The sequence below is a fragment of the Somniosus microcephalus genome, chromosome 5 (assembly GCF_052327205.1).
Source record: "Somniosus microcephalus isolate GS21.2 chromosome 5, FLI_Smic_1.0, whole genome shotgun sequence".
Classification (NCBI taxonomy): domain Eukaryota; kingdom Metazoa; phylum Chordata; class Chondrichthyes; order Squaliformes; family Somniosidae; genus Somniosus; species Somniosus microcephalus.
Window position 1 is genome coordinate 299,321,436 of NC_140991.1, and position 24,712 is coordinate 299,346,147.

General features: G+C 44.1%; 2 protein-coding genes across 5 annotated transcripts in view; one reads left to right on the top strand and one right to left on the bottom strand.

Moving 5' to 3' along the window:
• eci2 (enoyl-CoA delta isomerase 2) overlaps positions 1 to 1,384 on the bottom strand; it is a 223,367-nt gene extending 221,983 nt beyond the window's left edge. The window contains exon 1 of one of the 3 annotated variants that reach the window (XM_085989230.1): positions 1,185 to 1,384. In XM_085989230.1, coding sequence (XP_085845356.1) covers positions 1,185 to 1,240 — 56 coding nt within the window. In that variant the 5' untranslated portion in view covers positions 1,241 to 1,384. The remainder of the gene's footprint in view (positions 1 to 1,184) is intronic. The other 2 variants (XM_085989228.1, XM_085989229.1) reach the window with 2 other exon arrangements.
• A 211-nt stretch (positions 1,385 to 1,595) lies between these two features.
• Positions 1,596 to 24,712, top strand: part of cdyl (chromodomain protein, Y-like) — a 264,519-nt gene continuing 241,402 nt past the window's right edge. Inside the window, exon 1 of one of the 2 annotated variants that reach the window (XM_085989227.1) lies at positions 1,596 to 1,879. In XM_085989227.1, coding sequence (XP_085845353.1) covers positions 1,856 to 1,879 — 24 coding nt within the window. In that variant the 5' untranslated portion in view covers positions 1,596 to 1,855. The remainder of the gene's footprint in view (positions 1,880 to 24,712) is intronic. The other variant, XM_085989226.1, reaches the window with a different exon arrangement.

A 24,712-nucleotide genomic window follows, 5' to 3' on the forward strand; every position in this document is an offset into this window, starting at 1 on the left:
ATGACAAGGGCAGGAAAGAGTAGGCAATATTTAAAGCAATGATGATTTGATTGCATCAAGTTTGGCTTGTATAGACCAATACAGTGTAGGAATAAAGCATGACCAAGAGAAGTAATGATTTTCACAATGTTCAAATCCTGGAATTTGACCGAACTTCATTGTGGGACTAGGGACAGGGTCACTGGCAAGGCTTGGAAGCTAAGCAGAGCCAGGCCTGGTTAGTACCTGGAGGGGTGACCATCAGGGAAGACCAGGTGCAGGTGGTCACGGAAGGAGCCCCGAGGAGGGGCGGTTGGTGAGAAGGTCACGGAAGGAGGAGCGGCTGGTGAGCAGGCCCGGGCGGTGGGCTGAAGATTGTCGGACAGGAGGAATGGTGGAAATGGAATGGCGGCACGCACCGACGCAGCGGCTTTGCTTCTCCTAGTCATGGGAGCTTGCAAGATCACATTTCGTTGTTCATGTACTTGTGCAATGACAATAAAGTTGAATTATTATTATTATTATTATTATTATTATTATTGAGTGTACCAGTTCAAGACGACCCATCACCACCACAGGACATCTAGGGATGGGCAATTAATACAGTTTTGCCAGTATCAAGCATAACCAGAGAACAAATAAAGGTGAGGTGGTCTGTACTCTCAACAGACATACCACAAAACAGTCTCTTTAACTTCTTTAAAAACATTTGGTGGGTAAAGAGTTTGTTTTCCCGAGTCTCTAAAGATTACACACTTGAGGAAATATGGATAGTTGAAACAATGCTCATTCACTTCGTTCCACATGGAGCACCTGATGGCAAACTTATACATGTAGGAAATTAATGTTTGAAGAATGAAGCCTAAATAATTAAGTCTACAAACAAAGGCATTGTGGGTTTTGATTAACGATCACAAGTTTTGACAGGTCAATCTCAGATTTTTGGATAAAGAAGCTCCATTCAGAATCTTTCAAAGCTGAAATGAAATCTCAAACATCGCTCAAGTTATAAAAATCCCAGGCCCAACTCAGCTGTCAAGCTGCAAGGAGTCGGCTCAACAGCTGATTTTGGAAGAACTGAATTAACTTCTTTTTTAAAAAAAAGTGAGCAAAAAAGGTTAAGAAACAGCGTTAAACTTTCAGCAACATCGTCGTCCCCCCCAACTCCCCACCTCAATTTTGAAATAGGGCAACAAACCCCTCACCTGACTGTTCTCAAAGACTGCCAGCGTCCCGGCAAGGCGAGCAGAACAGCGGCCATCAAACGAGTCTCAGCCTTTGCCCAGAGTCCCCGCCACTGCCAAGGGCGAGAGACCACTCGGACTTTGATTCGCTCTCTCTCCCGCTCACACTAACTGGACGGCCAACCAAGCCCCACCCCTACCGCGCGCGTTCTCTCTCTCTGTGCCCCGCCCCCTCTCACGCTCTGTGGCTGCCAACGTCACCAGCCAGCCCTGACTTGCTGATGATGATGATGATGTTGCGACGTAAGGACTCGTCCATCGAGTGTTGACGTAACGACGCTCGGGTGGGGTTTTTTTTCCTCTCGCTCTCCTTTCCGCCCCGCCCCCCAACCAATTTTTTTTTTAAAAACCGTTTTTTTTTCCCTCTCCCACTCTCCCGCTACCACGCGCACGCGCAGTGGCTCACAGTGAATTGACGAGAGAGAGCGAGGGAAAAAAAAGTACAACTTCCGCTCTCCCTCGTGGAGCAGCGCGAGCTCCCCGCTGCGCAGTGCGATCTGCGCACTGGCATCTTCTCCCTCCCTCCCTCCACCTCCTCCCTCTTGAGTAAAAAAAAGAGGCCAGAGATCCAGAGCACAGGGGGGGTTGGAAAGTGATTCTCTCTGACTTGATTTTTAGAGGTATTGAGGATTATGGCTTCGGAAGAGCTGTATGAGGTATGAAAAAAAAAGAATGATTAATTAAGCTATCTTGATGAGGAGGGGAGGGGGGTTGGTTTCCGAAGACGTACTCACCCACTCTTTCCCCCCCTCCTTTCCTCCTGCTCCCTCCTTCTAAACCCAGAGTCGGATGGCGATCCGAGTCCAGTTCACCCTCTCCCCTCCCCTCTCTCTGTTCTTGCTGGAGTGGACCCGGTGTGTGCGTGGATGCGCACGGCACGCGTCCGGGGGAAGGTGGTGGTGGTGGTGGTTTGAAAGAGAGTTGTTTGAAATCATCTTTTAAAGGAGACTTGACTTTGTCTTTTTTTTTTGAAGTCTCTAAATGTGCCTCTTTCCCCCCCTCCCTCCCGCGGTGTGTGTTGTATGCAAGATCCCAGAGTGTGTGGCTAAGTGTAAGGGAGTGTATGGAGACGGTCTCTAACTATTTGCTGCTGGCCGTACAGTCAGAACTAGTGCCGTCCTCGGCTATGTCGCAACACATTAACGAAGATAGGGTTCCAACAACTCGCCTTTCACCTTTTTCTTTTAGGGAGGGGGGAAGCTTTTCTTTTTCGGATGAACTTTTTTTTTAAAGGTCATTGACTTTATGTACTTCTCAACCACTCCCATGTTCATATGGGATTCTCTGAATTGCAATTTGTCGTATCTCGAATGGGGTGGCTGGTTATCTTCCTGATTTCAGCAAGGTTCCATCAACTCGTTGTGGAAAGGATTTTGCAAAAATGGTTCTTTTAAGCGGATTCTTTTCTGGGTGAAGGGTTAATAAGTAATATAATCCGCCTATAGTTAGTGATCGGTAATCAGTTTGGCGTAGGTTCTCCTTTCTAGGTTGTGACCTAGAGCACCCAAGGTTCTTCAGTCTTCTGTTACTGGTATTCATGGTTTTCTTTTTCCTTCAAACTTCCTTGTCTACTCTCTCTCTCTCTCTCTCTCTTCCCCCTCTCTTATTTACAAAATGCCCTGAAGGTGTAATTCTGTGATGTGATATGAGAGTGTAATTTGTGTCACTCCGAGATCCTAAACTGGTCAAGTACGGCTCTAGAAAATGATGTGGACTGCGAGTTCTTGTTGGGTGGGTGGAAAGTCCCATCTTTAAATTTAGAAGCTTTTTGGCTTCTTCAGATGTTTGGAGAGCAGTCCTTGATCAAAAAGTGCTTTTTTGTTGGTTGGGGCTGTGCGGGTTTGGAAGAAGCTGAAGTCCTAGACTATAGATAGCAAGTGTAGATGTGTGCATTGGGTCTGTCTTTTAAGGAAATTGGAGATGTGCTTAAAAAAAATGGGACTTTCTTAATCCATGTCCATTCTCATTGCAAATCGGATCTATAAGAATTTTGAAATAAAGATGTTGCTTAACCAGGAGCCAGTGTAGGTCAGCAAGCACAGGGGTGATGGGTGAACAGGACTTGCTGCAAATTAGGACACGGGCAGACGAGTTTTGGATGACCTCAAGTTTACGTAGGGTAGAATGTGGGAGGCCAACCAGGAGTGTGTTGGAATAGTCAAGTCTAGAGGGAACAAAGGCATGGATGAGGGTTTCAGCAGCAGATGAGCTGAGGCAGGGGTGGAGACAAGCGATGTTACGGAGGTGGCAATAGGTGGTCTTAGTTATGCCACCGATATGTGGCCGGAAGCTCATTTCAGGGTCAAATATGACACCAAGGTTGTGAACAGTCTGGTTCAGCCTCAGATAAATTCTAGGAAGAGGGATGGAGTCGGTGGATAGGGAACAGAGTTTGTGGTGGGGCCTGAAGACAATGGCTTTGGTCTTCCCAATATTTAATTGGAGAAAATTTCTGCTCACCCAGTCCTAGATGTTGGACAAGCAGTGTGTCAATTTAGAGACCGTGGAGGGGTCGAGAGAAGTGGCTGTGAGGTCGAGCTTTCTGTCGTCAGCATACATGTGGAAACTGATGCTGTGTTTTCGGATGATGTCGCCAAGGGGCAGCATATAGATGAGAAATAGGAAGTGGCCAAGGATAGATCCTTGGGGGACACCAGAGGTAATGATGCGGGAGTGGGGCAAGAAGTCATTGAAGGTGATTTTCTGGCTACGATTAAATAGATAAGAATGGAACCAGGTGAGTGCAGTCCTACCCAGCTGGACAGTGGTGAAGAAACGTTGGAGGATGGAGTGGTCAACCGTGTCATTCAAGACAGAGATCGATAGATTTTTGGATATTAAGGGAATCGAGGGATATGGGGATAGTGCAGGAAAGCGGAGTTGAGGTAGGAGATTAACCATGATCTTATTGAATGGCGGAGCAGGCTCGAGGGGCCAAATGGCCGACTCCTGCTCCTATTTCTTATGTTCTTAAATGGAAGATTGTTGGCTCTTCCATTCCTTGTGTTTTGATGACAACTGATGGAAAAGGACTTTTACCTCGCATCATTTTTATCGATGAAATTTCAATTACTCTTGACAGTTGAAATTATTGTTTACCAGGAGCAAGGATTGTTTGGAAACACATGCATAGATGATGGTTTTACTGAACTAACAATTCTGATTTCTTAATGCAAGAATGACAGAAATAAGTGAAGCAGGGCTGGGTGGATGAATAATTGATTTAGAATTTGACCTTTACTACTTCACTGTTGGCAGTCATCTGATTAATTGTTTTATACCTTGAAACAATGGTTGTGTGATCACCCAATTTTGATGCTTCAGATTTCTGTATTCAGAGCCCAAGTGGCAATTGTCTGGATGTTTGAACTGTAAGAAGGAGCTTATTTAATGGGCAGGTTAAGATATGACGGCATACAGTGCAATAACCTGTTTAAGATCGTGTTCTATGGAAGACTGGTGACATTTGTTGGTTTAGCAGATACTGACTTTTGAGCATGTAATATTCGCCATCAATAAGGTCCAAGAACAGAGGGAACACTGAATATCTTTCATGCACACTTTTGTCAAACCTGAGTATGAGTTTCGAAGATGGGCAGTTTAGATGGTCTGGATAAGTCAATCAACATCTTTTGGAATTTTGTTCTTTCAAAAACATAGCAATGGGTTACATTATTTTGGTTTGTTCTTAGTAACCTTTTGTAGTTCTTGACTGGATTTCTTGTAATGTTAAAAATATGTTTTTTCAGCTTCTCCAATGTATCTAGTCGAAATGTTTAGTGGTGATGCTGAAATGTTACGCAGTAATTTCTAATTATCATTGAGCAAAGAATTGTGTTGAACATTGTGGGGTTTTTGTCAACCATCAGAAGTAAACCATGATTAACATTTTTTTTTAAATGGTCTTAATGTTGATCTAAGAAGTGACGGTGGTTTTGCTGCAGTATGTAATTGATAATGAGCAAAACTTTGTGTATGGTCTGGCTGGATAGACCAAATGGAGAATTTTACATTGTAATTGTTAAAAATCTGCAATCTTTGTCCATCTCTGAATATCTTGTAAAATTGATTCGTGGCTTTGAGTAAATGATGCACCAAAATGATTAATGCTGCTTGAGATGGGGCCTCCAACAGAGGTGCATCAGGTAAGAGTCTTGATTTTTTTTTTCTCCCAAGATAAATACTTACTAGATTTTCACTTGGGATCCAAAAAAGGATGCAGCCATTAACATGAACAGGTGCTATTTTTACCCCTTAACAGTATTTCTTTGTATATATTATCTGAAAAGTGACAAGTTTATAAAGTTATGAAAGGTGTATTGAATAAATCAGATTTCTAATCTTTTTAATGGTTATATATACATCCAAATATTAAGGTTAGGATGGTTTTAGATTTATTACATAGTAATCCATTGCAGTACTGTACAAAATTTGATGGCCTATGTCAAAGTCTTTGCAAATCATTTAGAAGCTGTGGTTCTGTAATCCAATGCAACTGGAAAAAGATGCACACAAGTGGTGATATTTGGGTTCTGTTCAGATGCAATGTTTCTGGGTCATTTTTCTCTGAATATAAACATAATTTGAAGTCATTGGTGCCATCCTTCTGTTCAGTCTTGCAAAACTATTTTGCATGTTTGGCTTCATTTTGATATTGGATGTAAATCTAGTACTTTTTTTCTCTTCCAAGATGACTAACAGCTAAGTTAACCAAGCTATAATGTTAGTAAAGTCATTATAGTTGAGTGTCTGTTTTTAGTGGTTGTACTACTGTATACCTCAACTTTATGTTTATAGTCAATCTAATGATCCAGATGTCATCCATGGCTTGGTTACTCTGATGAAGCAACTGTTGGATCCTGATAGGGATTTGAAATGTTCATATTTCCATGCAGTGTTTATTTGTTCTATAAATCCTAAGACCAAGGCTGTTGCCAGTTTAGAGTTGCCACAGATGTGTAGTTTGTTTTAACCTTGCCCCAAGTAGTAATTTTTGTCCAAATGTAAATGACAATCTCCCTTCCAAGTAATTATGTTAGCAATGGGGTATGGTGGTTATGATACTGGGTTAGCAACCCAGAAGTGAGAGTTTAAATTCCACCATGGCAAGTTGAGAAATTGAATTCAGTAAATCGTGGGCAGGTGCTAGATAAAACTAAAGCTGCTGATGCTTCAAAATCCAACTGGCCCACTCATGCCCTTCAGGGAATAAAGCTTGCCACCCTGCCCCTACATGGTTGGGTTTTAATGTTCTCTGAAGTGGCCTAGCAGGCCACTCAGTTGTACAATCATGGCGGTTCAAGAAGAAAGCCCATCACCACCTTTCAGGACAACTAGGGATGGACAACAGATGTGGGCCTAATGGCATTGCTCACATTCTGAGAACAAATTTTAAAAATACTTTGCGGTAAGCAATTTTGTGACTGACTCCTTTTAGGCATCTTATTGTAAATTACTTTCTTGTCAAGCAGATGTTGGAGATAATAGTGCTCTGTCACATATGATGCTGGACTTCAAATTTTGCATATAATATTTGTGGGGCCCATGAAGATAAGACAGCTTTGCTGAACAGTTGTTCATTCATCAGGAATCAATTTTGGGATTGTGCTGCTGCTCAAATCTGAAAATGACCAGCACTCTTAGCCAATTGACCTAGTACACATTGACATTGTACTTGGTTGTGGGACTAATCCATCTCCAGCTCACCAGTTGAAACAATCTCTATAGGTTTTCATCTGTTTTTGGGAGACACCATTGGGCTCTTTAATGATGTAACAATCTGAAGAAGGCTGCATCGTAAGACTTTTAACATTATGGAGGCTTGCATGTGATAACTCATTTCCCTCACATTCTTCTGGGGCAGGTGATTTCTTAAATTTACATAGAATTACATAAAATGTACAGCACAGAAACAGGTCATTCAGCCCAACTGGTCCACAAGAGCCTCTTCCCACCCCTCTTCATCTAACCCCATCAGCATAGAAGACTGGTGGATAGCTAACGTAATACCGATATTTAAGAAGGGGGATAGAACATGTCCAGGGAATTATAGACTAGTCAGCTTAACATCGGTGGTAGGAAAAATAATGGAATCCCTATTAAAGAAGAAAATAGAACATCTAGAAACCAAAAATATAATCATGGATTTCAAAAGGGAAAGTCTTGCTTGACCAACCTTATTTAATTTTTTTGAAGAGGTAACAGAGCGTAGACAAGGGTAATGCAGGAGATGTCATTTATCTGGATTTTCAAAAGGCCTTCGATAAGGTACCCCATAATAGACTGATGAACAAGGTCAGAGAATGCGGAGTCAGGGGACAAGTAGCAGAATGCTTTCTGTCCTGAAGCCAGCCAGCAATCCAGAGAGTAGGGGTAAAGGGTAGCTATTCACAGTGGCAGAAGGTGGGTAGTGGTGTTCCACAAGGATCAGTGCTGGGACCACTGCTGTTCACAATTTACATTAACGATTTAGACTTAGGAATCAAAAACACAATTTCTAAATTTGCGGATGACACCAAATTGGGGGCGATAGTCAATACTGAGGAGGACTGCAACAAGTTACAGGAGGACATTAATAAACTTGCAGAATGGGCATATAATTGGCAAATGAAGTTCAACACAGATAAATGTGAGGTTATACATTTTGGTAGGAAGAATAGAGAGGTCACTTATCACTTGGAGGGTGCGAGTCTAGGTGGGGGAGAGGAACCAAGGGATCTCGGAGTACAAATACACAAATCACTAAAAGTTGCGACGCAGGTGAGCATGGCCATAAAAAGAGCAAACCAAGCACTAGGGTTCATTTCTAGAGGGATAGAATTGAAAAGTAGGGAAGTGATGCTAAACCTGTATCGAACCTTAGTTAGACCACACTTGGAGTACTGCGTACAGTTCTGGTCGCCATATTCTAAAAAGGATATAGAGGCACTGGAGAGGGTGCAGAGAAGATTTACAAGGATGATACCAGAAATGCGAGGGTATACATATCAGGAAAGGATGAACAGGCTGGGTCTCTTTTTTTCTCTTGTAATGAGGTCTTTAAAATTATGAAAGGTTTTGATAGAGTAGATACAGAGAGAATGTTTCCACTTGTGGGGAAGAGCATAACTAGAGGCCATCAATATAAGATAGTCACCAAGAAATCCATTAGAGAATTCAGAAGAAACTTCTTTACCCAAAGAGTGGTGAGAATGTGGAACTCGCTACCACATGTTGAAGCGAATAGTATAGATGCATTTAAGGGGAGGCTGGACAAGCATATGAGGGAGAAGGGAATAGAGGGTTATGCTGCTAGATTTAGATGAGGGAAGGCGCCGAACACCGAGAGTCTCTTCGCCGGGAGCAAGCGGAAGCCAAGCACAAGCAGCGCACGTCAACCCAAGCACCCCGCCCCTTCAACCACCGTCTGCCCTACCTGTGACAGACTGTAGGTCCCGCATTGGACTCATCTGTCACCTGAGAACTCATTTTTAATGTGGAAGCAAGTCATCCTCGGTTCCGAGGGACTGCTGAAGAAGAGATGAGAAAAGACAGGTGGAGGCTCAAGTGGAGCATGAACGCCGCATGGGCTGAATGGCCTGTTGTTGTGCTGTATATCCTATGTAATTTATGTAATCCATGTCCTTTGATTCCTTTCTCCCTTATGTACTTATTTAATTTCCCCTTATATGCATCTATGCTATTTGCCTGAACCACTCCATGTGGTTGCGTGTTCCATGTTCTAACCACTCTGAGTAAAGAACGTTTCTCCTGAATTCCCTATTGGATTTATTAGTGACTATCTTATATTTATGACCCCTGATATTGGACTCCCCACAAATGGAAACATCTCTATATCTACTCTATCAAGCCCCTTCTTCATTTTAAAGACCTCTATTAGGTCACCCCTCGGCCTTCTCATTTCTAGAGAAAAGAGCCCCAGCCGGTGTTTTATGCTCCACACGATCCTCCTCCCACCCTACTTCCTCTAACCCTATCAGCATAACCTTCCATTCCTTTCACCTTCATGTGTTTGTCCAGCTTCCCCTTAAGCCCTACAGGTTCATGTCTGGGCTGTGTCTGATTTCTTTCAACTTTTTTGTGACCTTCTTGTTAAGGAGAATGTTTGTAGACATTCAGACCTCTGATCTTAGGCAGCAGTTGCCGAACTAATTTTCATAGTTTAAAATGGGTTGATGACTCTCCTGGCTGACAGTTGTTTGGAAAGACCAGTAGAAGTGCATGGGCTTTAATCCTCTGTTCCTGGTCTCTCTCTCTTTCAAGCACAAGTAGAAGTCAAAGCTCCCACTCCTTGGGTGAGAACCTTTGTGCTCCCCCTCAGCCCCAAGATGAAGTTCTCCATTGTGAAAGGATTTGCTTCAATGTCAGTAGCTTTTCACGATTTGACATAGCTGTTTTAAGCCAAACTATACTGGCTTTAGCTTCATAAAGATCAATAATACACATTTAAGCTGTTGCCTCAATACAGTCTTCAGCCATTGCCGTGCCTGTTGCATGTGCTTTGGTTCATTCTGCTTTTGCCAAAGTATTAGAAATCACTGAACTTGCTGATTCAAGTCCACCGTCTAAATTTTTAATTCATAAAGAATGGTGGGAAGAGCGTCCAGATTTTTGGCACTTTTATCTTGACACTTCCTGCGTAATACTCACGTAGAATCATTTGAAATGAAACTTTGCTGTTGAGGTTTTAGATTATTAATTCAGTCTTGGAACTGTTGGGAGTTGTCCAGTATGTGTGTTCCTAGGTTTTACTTTCCATTTCAGCTGGTCCATACCATTTTCGTCAGCTGTGATTGGGGTACATGCAGATTTCAAATCCATGTCAAAGCAGTGCTGCTGCTGCTGTTGAGCTGGGAACACGTTCTGCTGACCAGGATATCTTTATTGGCAGGTGTGCATGGCTATGTCTCAAGTTAGAGATTTTCTTTGTGGAGAAGGCTATCCTTTGTGGAGCAGTTTGAAGAAATGATGGATTACTTTTTTTTTAAACAGTAAATCTAAGAACGACCATGGGAATTGCTTCCAAAGAGCAGTATACAGCAGGCTAGTGCCAAATAAATACTTTTATGCTGGAGTCTTTATGCCCCAGGACTGATACAATACACACAGTTCTGCTCCACTCCCTGCTGTCACACCTCGGCATTGACTCCATTATTGTCTATATTCTTGCCTAACCACTGGTTGTGAGAAAATTGACACCTAAAACAGTCCAAAAGCAACTTTTATTCAGAAGAGCATTTAATTTGATTAGTTTCAGTTGTCTTATCTGTCAACTAATAACTTGAATGTAATTGTTTCCTTGCAGTACAAATTGGAGAGTCATCTAGGCTAGGGAAGTTAAAAGATCAGTACTGACATACTGTAGTGCTCGGTTAGAAAATATTCAGCTACCCTGGACCTCGGCCTTTTCAGCAACATAAAAGTTCACATACAAATAGGATGGTATCTCCTTAAAAGGTCAGAAAACTAAATGAAAGGTACTTTTGCATGGAACTGAAGGCTAGCTAACAAAAGTTCTTGAGGGTCACCAAATGGGGAGTCGGCTAACAGTGCATCAACTTGGTTGTAATGCTCATTATGTTCCAGGTGCTGGTGCACCTCCTCCAAGAAACCTATTATCTGTCTTAAGTAGAGATAATCTCTTTAATCTAATATACTCTGCCCACATAACAACATGGACATCGGTCAAGACATTATACAGGGTTGCTGCAACTGTTTATTTTGGCAAGCACGAGCATCAGGAATGGTTTGAGGAGAATGAGTAGTTAGAACATTGCTTAAAGAGAAATGGCGGGCACACAATAGCCTATTCTCTGACCCTAACTCTGCTGCAAAGAAATCACATGGAAGATTTTTCATTTGCCCCAAATGATCTTGTTTCAAGGTAAGTTATGGCAAATTAAGATGGAACAGAAAAGTTTAATAAAATCAGTCCCATGGAGACCAGAATATGAGAGTGCATCTATGGTGTGCTGAAGAGATACGTGGTCCAAGGTTGAGATCATGCAAAGCTGAAGCAAATACTTTGAAGTTTTGAATAGATCACTCACCATTATGGATAAAACCCAAAACAGTCACACAGCAGTCATAACATAACATGGATGAGATCCCTCATGATTGTTGCAGTTTGTAAAATTAGACAAGACCACATTCGATGGAATTCCTGCAGAGATTTAGAAGTGTGCTGCAGGACTCTCGCTCGCTACACAGGTTTTTCAAAACCATCTGAAGAAATGGCGCTGTGCGATGATTGTTACTATCTACAAGCAGAAAAGAGTGAAGACTGACTGTGACAGCTATCATGGAATCTTGCTTCTTTCAGTAGCTGGGAAAAAATTTGGAAGTGTTACTCAAGTTGCCTGTTTGAAAATGTCATTGGCCAGAGACACATTGTAGCTTCAGAGGAAATCACCGCAATATTGGCTGAGCAGTTCAAGGGAATTTTGTGGAACAACATGAAGACCCTTGCATGGTATTTAACCTGAACTGAATACCAGCCTCAATAAACAGCGACAGCGGTCATATGAGATTATAGGTGAACTTTTGTTTTCAAGTAACTCTCTGTTGAAGTGGACACAGGAAGAATTAATGTAACTTATTACTGACCAGCATGAAGAAAACAAGGGTTTTGGATTAGCCTACTCGTAGAAAGGGCGACATCAAGCCAACCATCCCCATTGGTACTGCCAAACTAAATGTTGTTAACTGGTTCACTTATCCACGTAGTGTGCTGTCAAATGATGCACTAATAGACAGTGAAGTGCTATTTCTATTCCCAAAAACCTTGCTGTGCATTTGGCAAAGTGAAAAATAATGCATGGAATTAACATTGGATAAGCTTGCAACAAAGCTGACACCGTACAGGACGTTAGTCATTTCCACCCTTCTGTATGGATGAGAGTCCTGAACTTGTTCCTATTGTCACATTTGGAAGTTTTGACAAGTTCCACCTCTAACTAGGGATCCATTGTGCGCCTATTGCAGGATAAAATTACCAGCTGTAAGATGCTCAAGCACATCAAAACCACTGGCATTGAGACCATACTGATAATCATATAACTACTGGTATGGAAGATACCAGAATGTCTAACCAGTGAGCTGAAACAAGAGAAGCAGGTAGGCATCAGAAAAAATCTAAGAGTACATTTAAGCACAACTTCAAGCTGTGTAATATCAATCTTACAGCTAATTCCGTGAGCTTGCAAGCTGCTGAAAGTAACACCAGCGCTAAAGTGTCAACGATGGAAACATTAACTGCTGCAGCTTGTCGATCCCAGACAGGGGGTTTGACCTATGAAGCATCCAAAGAGCTTGTCTCTCTTGTATTGGTCTTCATCATCATCATCACTTTCATCAAGACTGATTCTCTTTCTCTCACGTGTTATTGGGACAGAAATTGCTGCCACAGTGCATCTCGTGGTGAACGTTAATTGGACTTTTCAGCCTCACGATTCGCATCACATATTTGCGCTCCAAAATAATAATGGCGTAGTGAAGTCAAGGTTACATCTGGGACCTCATGAATGTTGTTCCCAATGGTCTATCTCCCTAACCAATGAAAGAAAAACATAGAGAAAGAAAAAAGTAAACAACGGAGAAGGAAATAGGCTGAAATAACAACAGAAAATGCTGGAAATACTCCGCAGGCCAGGCAGCATCCGTGGAAATGGAGAGACAGGAAGAGGGTGGGTTAAGAGAGAGAAGAGATAGAAAAGAAAAAAAAAAACAGCAGAAGGAGGAGGACATGTAACCCATTGTGTTTGGGAATTGTGTTGATCCTTGAACAGTTAATGAGTGAATGGCAGGATAGGTTTGAGAAATGTACAAAAATCCTTGACCCATTAAGTATAGAACCATCAGCCCTCATAATTAGCAACAGTGGAACTGCTTTCATAGGACATAGGATTTGCTAGATGATAAGGTCCATCTAGTTTGCCTTCAACCATCCTGGTCGTCGCATGATAGAATGATATTGGAGTTGTTGACTAATCATAGCTATCAATTAATCTAGAACTGACACAAGGGAAACCCCAGTGGTGGAGAGCTTTCGAAACCATAAGTCCAAGTCACCTTTTTCCTCCCAAGCATGTTGCACTTACCACGTCACAAGATGGTCATTTTTTTGATTTTTGTTGAAGCTAATGGAGCAGCGCCGTAAATCGGCCAACAATTTGTGGAGAATTGGAACTCGTGGCGTATCTCTGCCACAAATTGCTGGGTAATTTTTACAAACTAATCTTGATCGCTGTTAATGTGTCATTTGTCCAGTAATTTCTGGCCCATTGTCTTCAGGTGCGAAGAGCAACCACCATTGCATATAATGTTCCAGAGTTCTTACTGAAAGAAACCTAATACAGGAAACTTTGTGCTATCCGGGACCGAGCTGTTGCTGTCCCATCAAAACTGCCGGACAAACCAGCGCTAATGTTGAAACATACGGAGATTTTGAGCTCCGTATCTGGCAACAAACCCTGTTGCTTAGCAACAGCTTCTAAACAGTCGGCTGTACCTTGCAAGCGTCTCTGTAGCTTAGCAACAGCTTCAGCGAGACCTTGCAGAGCCTGACTGGTGGAAAAAAAAGCAACGAAAAGAAAAAAAAACTAACTAAACGGCTCCTGATTTTTGCCAGTGGCTCGAGCATTCCGGACAGTTAACCTCTGGATAAACCAAAGTTTCCTGTATGTCTTTCAAGTACTTGATTCCTTAACTGTATTTAATCTACTGAACGCTCCTAAATAAGAACATGAACATCAGTCAATCATAAATTGTCAGTTTTTTGATTCTTCTCAAAGTAAAATTTTCCACTTTGGGTTAATGTAACCTTGTAACGAGAGACATTCAATTAAATAATGTATCCTAATTTAGTCTTTCAGCCTCAACTTATGCATGCCAAATCGAGAACAAGTCTTAGAAAAATATTTAAATCTCTCGACCCCTCCACTGTCTCGCTCTGGTCAGATTGCTTGTCCAATAGCCAGTCGTGGATGAGCTGCAATTTCCTCCAGTTAAACATTGGGAAGACTGAAGCTGTCGTTTCTGGCCCCCCTCACCAACTATGTACCCTTTCCACCGATTCCATCTCCCTCGCTGGCTATTGGCTCAGGCTTTTTGCAATTTCCGTGTCCTATTTAACCAAGGTGAGCTTCCTACCACCTTTACTCTGCATCACAGAGACGGCCTAATTCCATCTCTCTAACATTGCCTGCCTCTGCCTCAGAACATATTCCACGGAAACCCTCATCCATTGTGTTGTATCCGTGTGTTAATGGAGACACGGAATGCAGGAGTTGGTTTCACAGGTGTTTACTGAACAAAGTCTGGAGGTGAACTAACAGATACAAGACACTATACAGGCTTATATAGCCCGAGTGGCCATTACCGGCATTACAGTACACAGGGGGCTCTTAAAGGCACATACACCACAATTCCTCCCCTTTTAGACAACCAGTACATAACATTTTAAGTAATCATTAATTAACATGTTACAAGAACAATAATCTACACATTTGCTGCAGTTAATCAATTATAAGTCAGTCTCTCTGGAGGCTTCCTGACTCGATCCGGATAACGCCTCGGTGGTGTAGTAGTTTCTGGTGGTGTAGTAGGTTCTTTTGGCAAGGTCGATTCGGCTTGAATGCCAGTGTCGGGTTCATCTGGTTCCAGTATCACCGGATCGGAGGTAGATACTATGGGTATCTCTACTTCATCATTAGGCGTATAGAGTTGTGGTGTCGGTTGTCCCTTTTCGGATGACTCTATGATCTGGTCAGCATGGCGCCTTATTATGCTTTCTCCAATGTCCACGGTATACATCAGCGGTCCTAGTCGTGTGCAAATAGTTCCAGGCTGCCATTTCTCGGTACGGTAGTCCCGGGCCAAAACTTGTTGACCTATCTGGAAGGTTCTAGTTGGCCTTTCATGCCTTGAAATTGCCGGTTCTCCACGTCCCTTCTGATGTTTGGCTTGATCAAATCCAGCCGGCATCTTAGGCTTCTATTGAAGAACATCATGGCGGGAGTTGTTTGTAACCACATGTGTTGCATTCCTGTATGCAAACAAGAAGTTATCTACCTTATGCTGTAGTTTTATGTCTTCATTACCCATGGCCTTTATGGCCTTCTTGAAGGTCTGGACAAACCTTTCAGCTAATCCATTGGTGGCGGGATGGTATGGGGCGGACGTGTAGTGCTTAACCCCATTGTTTTTTAAGAACTTCCTGAATTCTTCGGACACAAATTGCGGTCCATTATCAGAACAGATCTGTTCAGGCAGCCCATTCCTGGCAAATATGGTCCTTAATACTGTGATGGTTTTTTCCATGGTGGTGGAGGACATCTTTATTACCTCCGGCCACTTGGAGTGTGCATCAACCGCGATTAAGAACATTGAGTCCATAAATGAACCAGCAAAGTCGATGTGTACCCTTTGCCATGGAGATGAGGGCCACTCCCATGGATGTAGAGGGGCTTGTGGTGGGGCGTTTTGGACCTTCTGGCATCCTAGGCAGCTCTTGGTCATGTCTTCGATGTCTCCATCGATACCTGGCCACCATACAAACGCCCTAGCTAGGTTCTTCATTTTCACTCCACCCAGATGCCCCTCGTGAAGCTCTTTTAGCACTTTATCCTGGAGTTTGGGTGGAATCACCACTCTGGATCCACACATCAAGGTTCCTCGGCACACTGACAGCTGTTCTCTTCTTTGCGAGAATGCTGGCAAGTGGTTTGCCATGTGCTGGCCATCCCTTCACCGTTAAATCGTAGACTCGTGAGAGAGTCGGGTCATTTCTCGTTTCCTTTTCAATGGCAGAATTTGTTACTGGTAGACATTCCACTATGGTTGAGTGGAACATGTCCACTGTAGGTGCCTCTTCTGCCGTTGGCAACGGTAGGCGCGATAAACCGTCAGCATTCCCATGCTGTTTTGATCCTTTGTATTCTATGTCATATTGGTGTGCCCCTAGGAAAAGGGACCACCTCTGTAGCCTTTGCGCTGTCATAATGGCAACACCCTTTTTAGGGTTAAATATGGAGACGAGGGGTTGATGGTCAGTCAACAAGGTAAATTTTTGTCCGTGTAGGTAATGGTTGAATTTCTTAACTCCCCATACCAGCCTGAGTGCTTCCCTGTCGATCTGGGCATAGTTACTCTCAGCTGAGTTCAATGAGCGTGACGCAAAAGCTATCGGCCGCTCCGAGCCATCAGGGAATCTATGCGATAATACCGCTCCTACGCCGTAAGGGGATGCATCGCACGTCAGTCTGATTGGCAGTGATGGGTTGTAATGAGCCAAAACTTCCTTGGACGTGATCAAGCCTTTGCATTTATGGAAGGCACGTTTACAGTCTTCGCTCCATTTCCAAATTACTCCCGTTTGTAGCAGTTCGTTAAGAGGGTGTGGAACAGTTGACAAGTTCGGTAAAAATTTATGATAGTAATTTATCAATCCCAGGAACGACCTTAATTATGAGACATTTTCAGGTGCTGGGGCTTTTATGACCGCTTCAGTTTTTTCAGGTGACTTATGCAACCCTTCCTTGTTAATTATGTGGCCACAATATGATATTTGTTTCTGGAAAAATTCGCGCTTGGGGCGATTTGCTCGTAGGTCCCGTTCTCTCAGCCTAGTGAGCACCTGCTCCAAATTGGCAAGGTGCTCGTTGTCGTTTTCTCCTGTTTACAAGGATGGCGTCGAGGTAGCATTGAGTCCCCAGAATCCCTTGGAGGACTTGCTCCATAGCTCTTTGCCAGATAGCTGGAGCTGATGCTACTCCGAAAACCAGTTGATTATACTGGTACAGGCCTTTGTGTGTATTAATCGTGAGATACTTTTTAGAGGCCTCTTCAACCTCCATCTGTAGATATGCTTGTGCCAAGTCAATTTTGGTGAAACGTTTCCCTCTGGATAGTGAGGCGAAAATATCTTCTATCCTCGGGAGAGGATACTGTGCCGTGTGAAGGACCGGGTTTACAGTCACCTTGAAGTCCCCACAGATGCAAATTTTTCTCTGTTCTTCAGATTTATCATTATTCAACGTTTTCTTCATGACCGGGACGATGGGTGTCGCCCACTCGCTCCAATCTATCTTGGATAATATGCCTGCCTTTTCCAAATTCTCCAGCTCTGCCTCGACTGCTGGATGAATTGCGTATGGCACTGGCCTTGCCTTAAAAAATTTGGGAATTGCCGCATCTTCCACTTTTATTGAGGCGGTGACGCCTTTCAAGGTTCCTAGTTCCTGTTGAAACACTTCTTTGGCGTTGGCCAAGATGTCTTTTAATTGTTCAGGTATGACGTCGTCATCATTTTTTTTCTTACTGGTCACCGTCAGTGCCTGAATGGAGTGCCAGTCTAAACGTATCTTCCTGATCTATTCACGTCCCAACAGCGGTGGACCACCATCTTGCAGAACGTATAAATACAACTTCTGTATTTCCTTGCCGTTGTATACAACAGGCACCCTTATTTTCCCTTTGGGGTATACTTTCTGCCCCGTATATGTTTTCAAGATAATGGAATTGTCTTTCAAAGGTATATGCGGAAATAGCCGCTCATAATCCCGTCGACTCATGACGGTCAGAGCTGATCCTGTATCTAGCTCCATTTTAACTGGGGACCCCGCTATCGTGAGGGTAACCCAAATGGTCTGGTAATCTTCTTTGGCAATTACATTATGTAATTTGAGACAGCTTAGTCTCTTATTTCCAGAGTCGCTATCGCTCTTCTGGTCTTCGGAGCTGCTGTCATCATCATTTGTACCTTTCTGTACTTTTTCTTATTGATTTTTTTCCTGTCCGTGGATTTTTTGTTTCCAGATCGGCATAGACGTGCAATGTGTCCAATCTTTCCACATTGCCTGCATGCTTTGTCCTTGAACCAGCAGTCCCTCTGGTCATGGGTGGATCTGCCGCAGCGATAACATCTCTCTCAACCCTGTGTCATTTCATGGGTGCCGAAGTCCTGTGGCTTTTGCTGTATCTCTGCAGCTCCTCTTGCGGCTGCTTTGTATGATACAGCCACACTGAAATCCTTGTCCAGTGTCAAATCTTTCTCAAAGTAGCCTTTTCTGTGTTCCTTCACTTAGGAGACCGCAGACGAATTTGTCTCGAAGAGAATCTGCCAGTCCTGCTCCGAATTGGCAGTGCTTTGACAGCTTCCTTAATTCGGTGAGGTAATCAGCGTTGCTTTCATTTTTGTGCTGATTCCTCCTGAAGAATTTGAATCGTTCCGCTATCGGCACCGGTGTTGGGTTTAAGTGCTCCTGTAGGGTATCGACAATCTCCTTTAAAATTCTTGTCCCTCGGTTTGGCTGCAGTGATTAAGTTTCGTAACAGCCCGTATGTCCTTGCGCCCATTAGATTTAGAAGTACTGATGCCTTTTTATCATCTATTTCATTTGTTGTGCAATATACATCCACTCTTTCCACATATGTGGTCCAATCCTCTATATCGCTATCGAAAGCAGTAATATTGCCAGTCTTAGGCATCCTGAAAAAAAAGTCGCCTCCCGCGCTTTCCTTTCTTCCCCGCAGAAAAAAAATGGCGCCTCCCGTGCTTTCCCGCTGCTGACAACGCTGTTCTCTGCGGTTTTTATTTCCACAGGTATTTTTTTTAATAGGTGGAGACTCGTTCCCGCCGGACTCTATGGGACTTTTCCCTCCCTCTGCTTGGTCCGAACGCCGACCTGCTTTGCAGCGCCAGCCGTCTCCCGAGTGCTCCACCCTCTGTCTCTGTTTGCCTCCGCCTTCGCTGCTCGGCCCCGCTGCAGAGCCAGCCGATGGAGCCCCAGCCCGCCGCCCAGGAAGGATTATTGCACTACCTGCCACCAGCTTGGCTAGCTGGTGAAACCACAGTTTTTTTTTCTTGTTTTTCTTCGACTTTCGTCTGAGGAATCGATCTCCTTGAGGTGCTGCCGAATTGCAGGTAAGTCCGTTTCTAATTCGTCGCCACTGTTGTATCCGTGTGTTAATGGAGACACGGAATGCAGAAGTTGGTTTCACAGGTGTTTACTGAACAAAGTCTGGAGGTGAACTAACAGATACAAGACACTATACAGGCTTATATAGCCCGAGTGGCCATTACCGGCATTACAGTACACAGGGGGCTCTTAAAGGCACATACACCACACATTGCCTGCCACTGAAACCCTCATCCATGCTTTTGTCACCTTCAAAACTTGACTATTCCAATACTCACTTAGCCAGCTTTCTATCCCCCACACTCAGTTTGTCGTCATCAGTTAGGTGTAAGGTTAAAAATCCTTGTGCACTTCCTCGACAAAACCAAAACATTTGCAACCTTGCCCTGAGCCTCCCCATTGAAATTAATTGTGTGTCATGAAATTGCTAGATTTACGCTGTTAATTCAAATAAAACTCACCACACCCATTTAGGGCTGGTAATTCATGTCGTAAGGATCCTGTTCATGATGTGATTGATGGTCCTGACATGACACTGAACCTTGCAGGCCCAGTAAGGTGTGGAGCGAATTATTCCTATAGGTTTTTAAAAATGTGTTATCCATCTTGGCAGTTTTTTGTGCCAGTCTTGCCATCCACACCCCTATTAGTGTCGGAAGGCAATCATTTTCAAGATGCAAAGCTGTTTCGACACTCAAATGCAAATTAGATTTCTTTCAGAAAATTATTTTGGGGTACAGTATGTGAGTAATTTGAGACATGAAACATAGATTAGTGAAATGGGCAGACATATGGCAGATGAAATTTAATGCAGAGAAAATGTGAAGTGATGCATGGCACTATAAATTAAACAGTACAATTTTAAGGATGTGCAGGAACAGAGAGACCTGGGGGGTTCACGTACACAAATCTTTGAATGTGGCAGGACAAGTTGAGCAGGTTGTTAAAGCATCTAGGATCCTTGGCTTTAAGTAGAGGCTTAGAGTACAAAAGCAAGGAAGCATCAGCTGGCGTATTGTGTCCAATTCTGGACACTGCACATCAGGAAGGATGTCCAGGCCATGGAGAGGGTGCATAGGAGATTTACTAGAATGGTACCAGGAATGACAGACATCAGTTATGTGGAGAGATTCGAGAAGCTGGAATTTTTCTCCTTGGGGCAAAGAAGGTTAATGGGAGATGTTCAAAATTATGAGCAGTTTTGATAGATAAGGAGAAACTGTTTCCAGTGGCAGGAGAGTCCATAACCAGAGGACACAGATTTAAGATAATTGGCAAAAAATCCAGGGGATTTGTGAGAATTTTAAAAAAAAATTATGCAGCAAGTTGCTATGATCCTGAATGCACCACCTGAGAAGCAGGTTCAGTAGTAACTTTCAGAAGGGAATGGGATATCTATTTGAAAAGGAGAAATTTACTGGGCTATGGGCAAAGAGCAAGGGAGTGGCACTAATTGGATAGCTCTTTCAAAAGAGCCAGCACAGACACGATGAGCCGAATGGCCTCTTTCTGTGCTGTATGATTCTATGACGTGGAAGTGTAGCATGCTTGGGAGCAAACAGGTGACTTGGGACCTATGGTTCCCAAAGCTCCCTGACTTGAATCAACTGAGCGGCCTGCGGGTGGCGCTGTCCAGGGAGAGTATAAATCCTCTGGCACGGGCCCAGCTTGCACAGGACATTCTTAACAGAAACTAGTGAAGGACACAACTAGACCTCCATGTTGTAAAACAGTTGATTAAAGCTTTGTTTAACACTTAGACGAAGTGCCTAGTAGTTTTCTTACGTCAATTTAATCAACTGAAACTTGCTCCATGCTCTAAGTGATTTTGGGAACAGACGGCTACTACTCTAACGTGTAGAAGGGAACCAGACGTAGTAATCAATCCATCATGGAGAAACTACTCAGACCCGCCCATCTTGACCTGGACCCGAATTCACCTACAACTGCTAAGTTATGGAAACACTGATATCGTACCTTCAGCAACTTCCTCGGGGTTTGTGGTGAGAATGTTCCTGATGAGTTACAAATGCTTGCCAATTACGTATCTCCTCATGTGTTTGATTATATCGAAGACAGTGTAGACTATGACTCCGCTATCCAAATACTGCAGCAACTATATGTTAAGGCCCCAAACGAAATTTTTGCTCCGCACTTACTGGCCACAACTCGACAATAACCCGGTGTATCACTTGACGAATTCCTTCAAAAGCTTCGCAGGCTCAGCAAAGACTGTAATCTCAAAGCTGTCTCAGCTGAGCAGTACCAGGAGGAATTCATTTGTGATTCCTTTATTAATGGAATTGTGTCTCCCTTCATTCGCCAGCGTCTGTTGGAGAATAAAACCCTCGCGTTACAAGCTGACCAGGCATATTCTCTGGACTTAGGCATCTGCATTTTTTTTTGTTGCTATCTTTTACCACGTGCACGAACTGCTGCTATCACTTTTAGTGACTTCTCCGATTAAGCCTCAGGCGGAAGCCCTCACTGATGACTACTCTATCCTGGCTGATGACGATCCTACCCTTGCGGCATCTTGGCAATCTATAAAGAAGTGTTTCTTCTGTGGAGTTGCATTTCAGTATAGGAAATTTTGTCCTGTTCGGAATGCAACCTGCAATCATTGCAGTAAGAAAGGTCACTTTTTTAAAGTATGTCAGCCAAGAGCCTCTCCTAGGGTTACAGCTGCTACCTATAAAACTGCTCCTTCCCCAAGAGCCACTACTAATGTTACAGCTATCAAGTATAAAACTGCCCCTCCTCCCATCACAGCTGTTTCCCCAAAGCCTGTCTTATGCAGCCACGAAGGTTTTGGTAAATGGACACATTTTGAGTGCACTAATTGACTCATGTAGCTCTGACAGCTTCATCAGTGAGCAGGCTGTCAGTAAGTTAAAACTGTGTATTTACCCCTCGGACAGGGAAATTGCAGTGGCTCTGACAACACTGACCACCAACTCTTCCGGCTTTTGTCTTGTCGACCTTATTCTCAATGGCCGCACTTATTTTTCCACCCGGCTTGGGGTGCTCAAAAACCTATGCAGTGATATGCTTCTGGGACAGGATTTCCAGAAGCAACACTAAAGACTCACTTTCGAGTTTGGAAGGTCAAAGCCGGAGCTTACTATTTCCAAAGTAACGTTTTGTGCGCTTTCGGTGGCTTCGCTCAACAAGCCCTCCTTGTTTGCCAATCTTTCCCCCCGATGTAAGCCCATAGTCACTAACACACGACGTTTCAGTCAAGATGACCTATCCTTTATCGAGGCAGAAATCTCTCGCCTTCTAGCAGACGGTATCATTGAGCCATGTTCATCTTCCTGGCGGGCTCAAGTCGTCGTTGTTAAAAATCCTTTGAAGCCACACAAGAAACGTCTTTGCATCGATGACTCGCAAGCTATTAACCAGCATACTGACCTGGATGCCTACCCACTACCAAGCATCGATGACATGGTCAACAACCTTGCCAACTACAGGGTATTTTCAACTTTTGACTTAGAGCGCATATCGTCCAGTACCATTAAAGGACTCTGACAAGAAGTATACGGCCTTTGAGGCCAACGGTTGGCTTTACCAGTTTTGTCGCCTTCCGTTTGGGGTCACCAATGGGGTGGCCGTCTTTCAACGGGCAGTGGACAGCCTAGTCAAACAGAAGAACTTAATGGACACTTTTCCATATCTGGATAATAGCACCATTGCTGGTCATGACCAGAAGGAGCACGATGCCAAACTCCAGAAATTTCTTGACGTTCTCGGTCATCGCAACTTAACCTTAAATTAGTCCAAATCCGTGAAATCAGTACCATCGGTCAACATCCTTGGCTACTGGGTGGGCAATGGTGTCATCAAACCGGATCCGGAACAACTTCGTCCGCTTCAGGAGCTCCCTTCTCCTACAAATCTCGGCTCTCTTCGTCGGGCCCTCGCCATGTTCGCCTATTATGCGAAGTGGATACCCCACTTTTCCGACAAGATCCAGCCCCTGCTTCATGCGAAGTCATTTCCGTTGGAGGCAACAGCTATTTCAGCTTTCGACCTCCTCAAGCAACAACTGGAAAAAGCCACGCTTTGTTCCATTGATATAAATCTCCCTTTTGTGGTCGAGTGCGATGCATCAGAGGTGGCGATCTTAGCCACCTTGCATCAAGCTGGTCAAACCGTTGCATTTCTGTCCAGAACTTTGCAAGGTAGCGAGCCCCATTATCCCCCTGTTGAGAAGGAGGCTATGGCTATCATCGAAGCGTTACGTAAATGGAGTCATTTTCTCGATCGTCGCCAGTTCACACTTCTAACCGATCAGCGCTCCATGGCCTTGGTGCATTTCCGGTTATCCAGCATAAAGGTCAAGAATAACAAGATACAGCTCTGGAGAAGGGAATTGGCCGCCTTTGGCTATACCATACATTATCGACCTGGCAAAGATAATGTGGCCCCGTCTACCCTCACACGTGCATTCTGCTCTTCCATGTCAACTTCGACTCTTGCGGATCTTCATACTGACTTATGCCATCCTGGCGTTACCCGTATGTTACACTTTGTGCGATCTAAAAATCTCCCATTTTCTACGGAAGACGTGAAAAGAACATGCTCCAGTTGTAGAATTTGCGCGGAATTAAAACCGCAATTCTTCCGCCCGTCAGATGGCTCACTCATACACGCTACACAGCCTATGCAGCGACTCAGCATTGAATTTAAAGGGCCACTGCCGCCTTCAACGCGAAACACCTACTTGCTTACTATGGTGGACGAATATTCACGCTTTCCCTTTGCTTTCCCCTGTCCCAATATGCTTACTTCCACAGTGATCAAATGCCTCGATCAGGTCTTTTCCCTTTGCGGTATGGCCAATTTCATCCACTCTGATCGGGGTCCCTCCTTCATGTCAAGCAAACTCAAAAGTTATCCTTCCCAACGGGGAATCGCCACAAGTAAAACGACACTGTATCATCCTATTGGAAACGGACAGGTTGAGAGATACAACGCTATCATTTGGAATGCTGTTCATCTTGCACTAAGGGGTCACAACCTACCAGATCAGCAGTGGGAAACTGTGCTCACTGACGTGTTGCATTCCATCAGGTCTCTCCTTTCTACATCCACCAGTGTTGCTCCTCATGAACAAGTCTTCGGGTTCCAGCGTCACTCCACTCATGGGACGGCCCTACCATCATGGTTGGCAGCTCCTGGCCCCGTGCTGCTCCAAAGATTCGTCCGATCCTCCAAGAGTAATCCCCTCAATCCTACATACGTGTACGTGTGGTACCCTGATGGCCGGGAGTCCACAGTTTCACTTCGGGATCTGGCTCTCTGCCCAACCGGTCCCAGGGACCCAATCGATAGAGGGATCCGTATTAACGACGCTGATAGTCTGCGCTCCTCCGAGGATGACGCCCTACCCGGGATGTCAAGGGATCTGCCAGCTGTTCCGCCGGATCAACCCGGGGAACAGAGCACTCCCCGGGGGATGACCACCCGACGCTAGGACGCCGGTCAATCACCGACTACTGAGCAGGATGAAGCCAGCTCGGCGCCTGTGGGGGCCCGCACCTGGAGTCACTATCTCCCCAGTCCCCC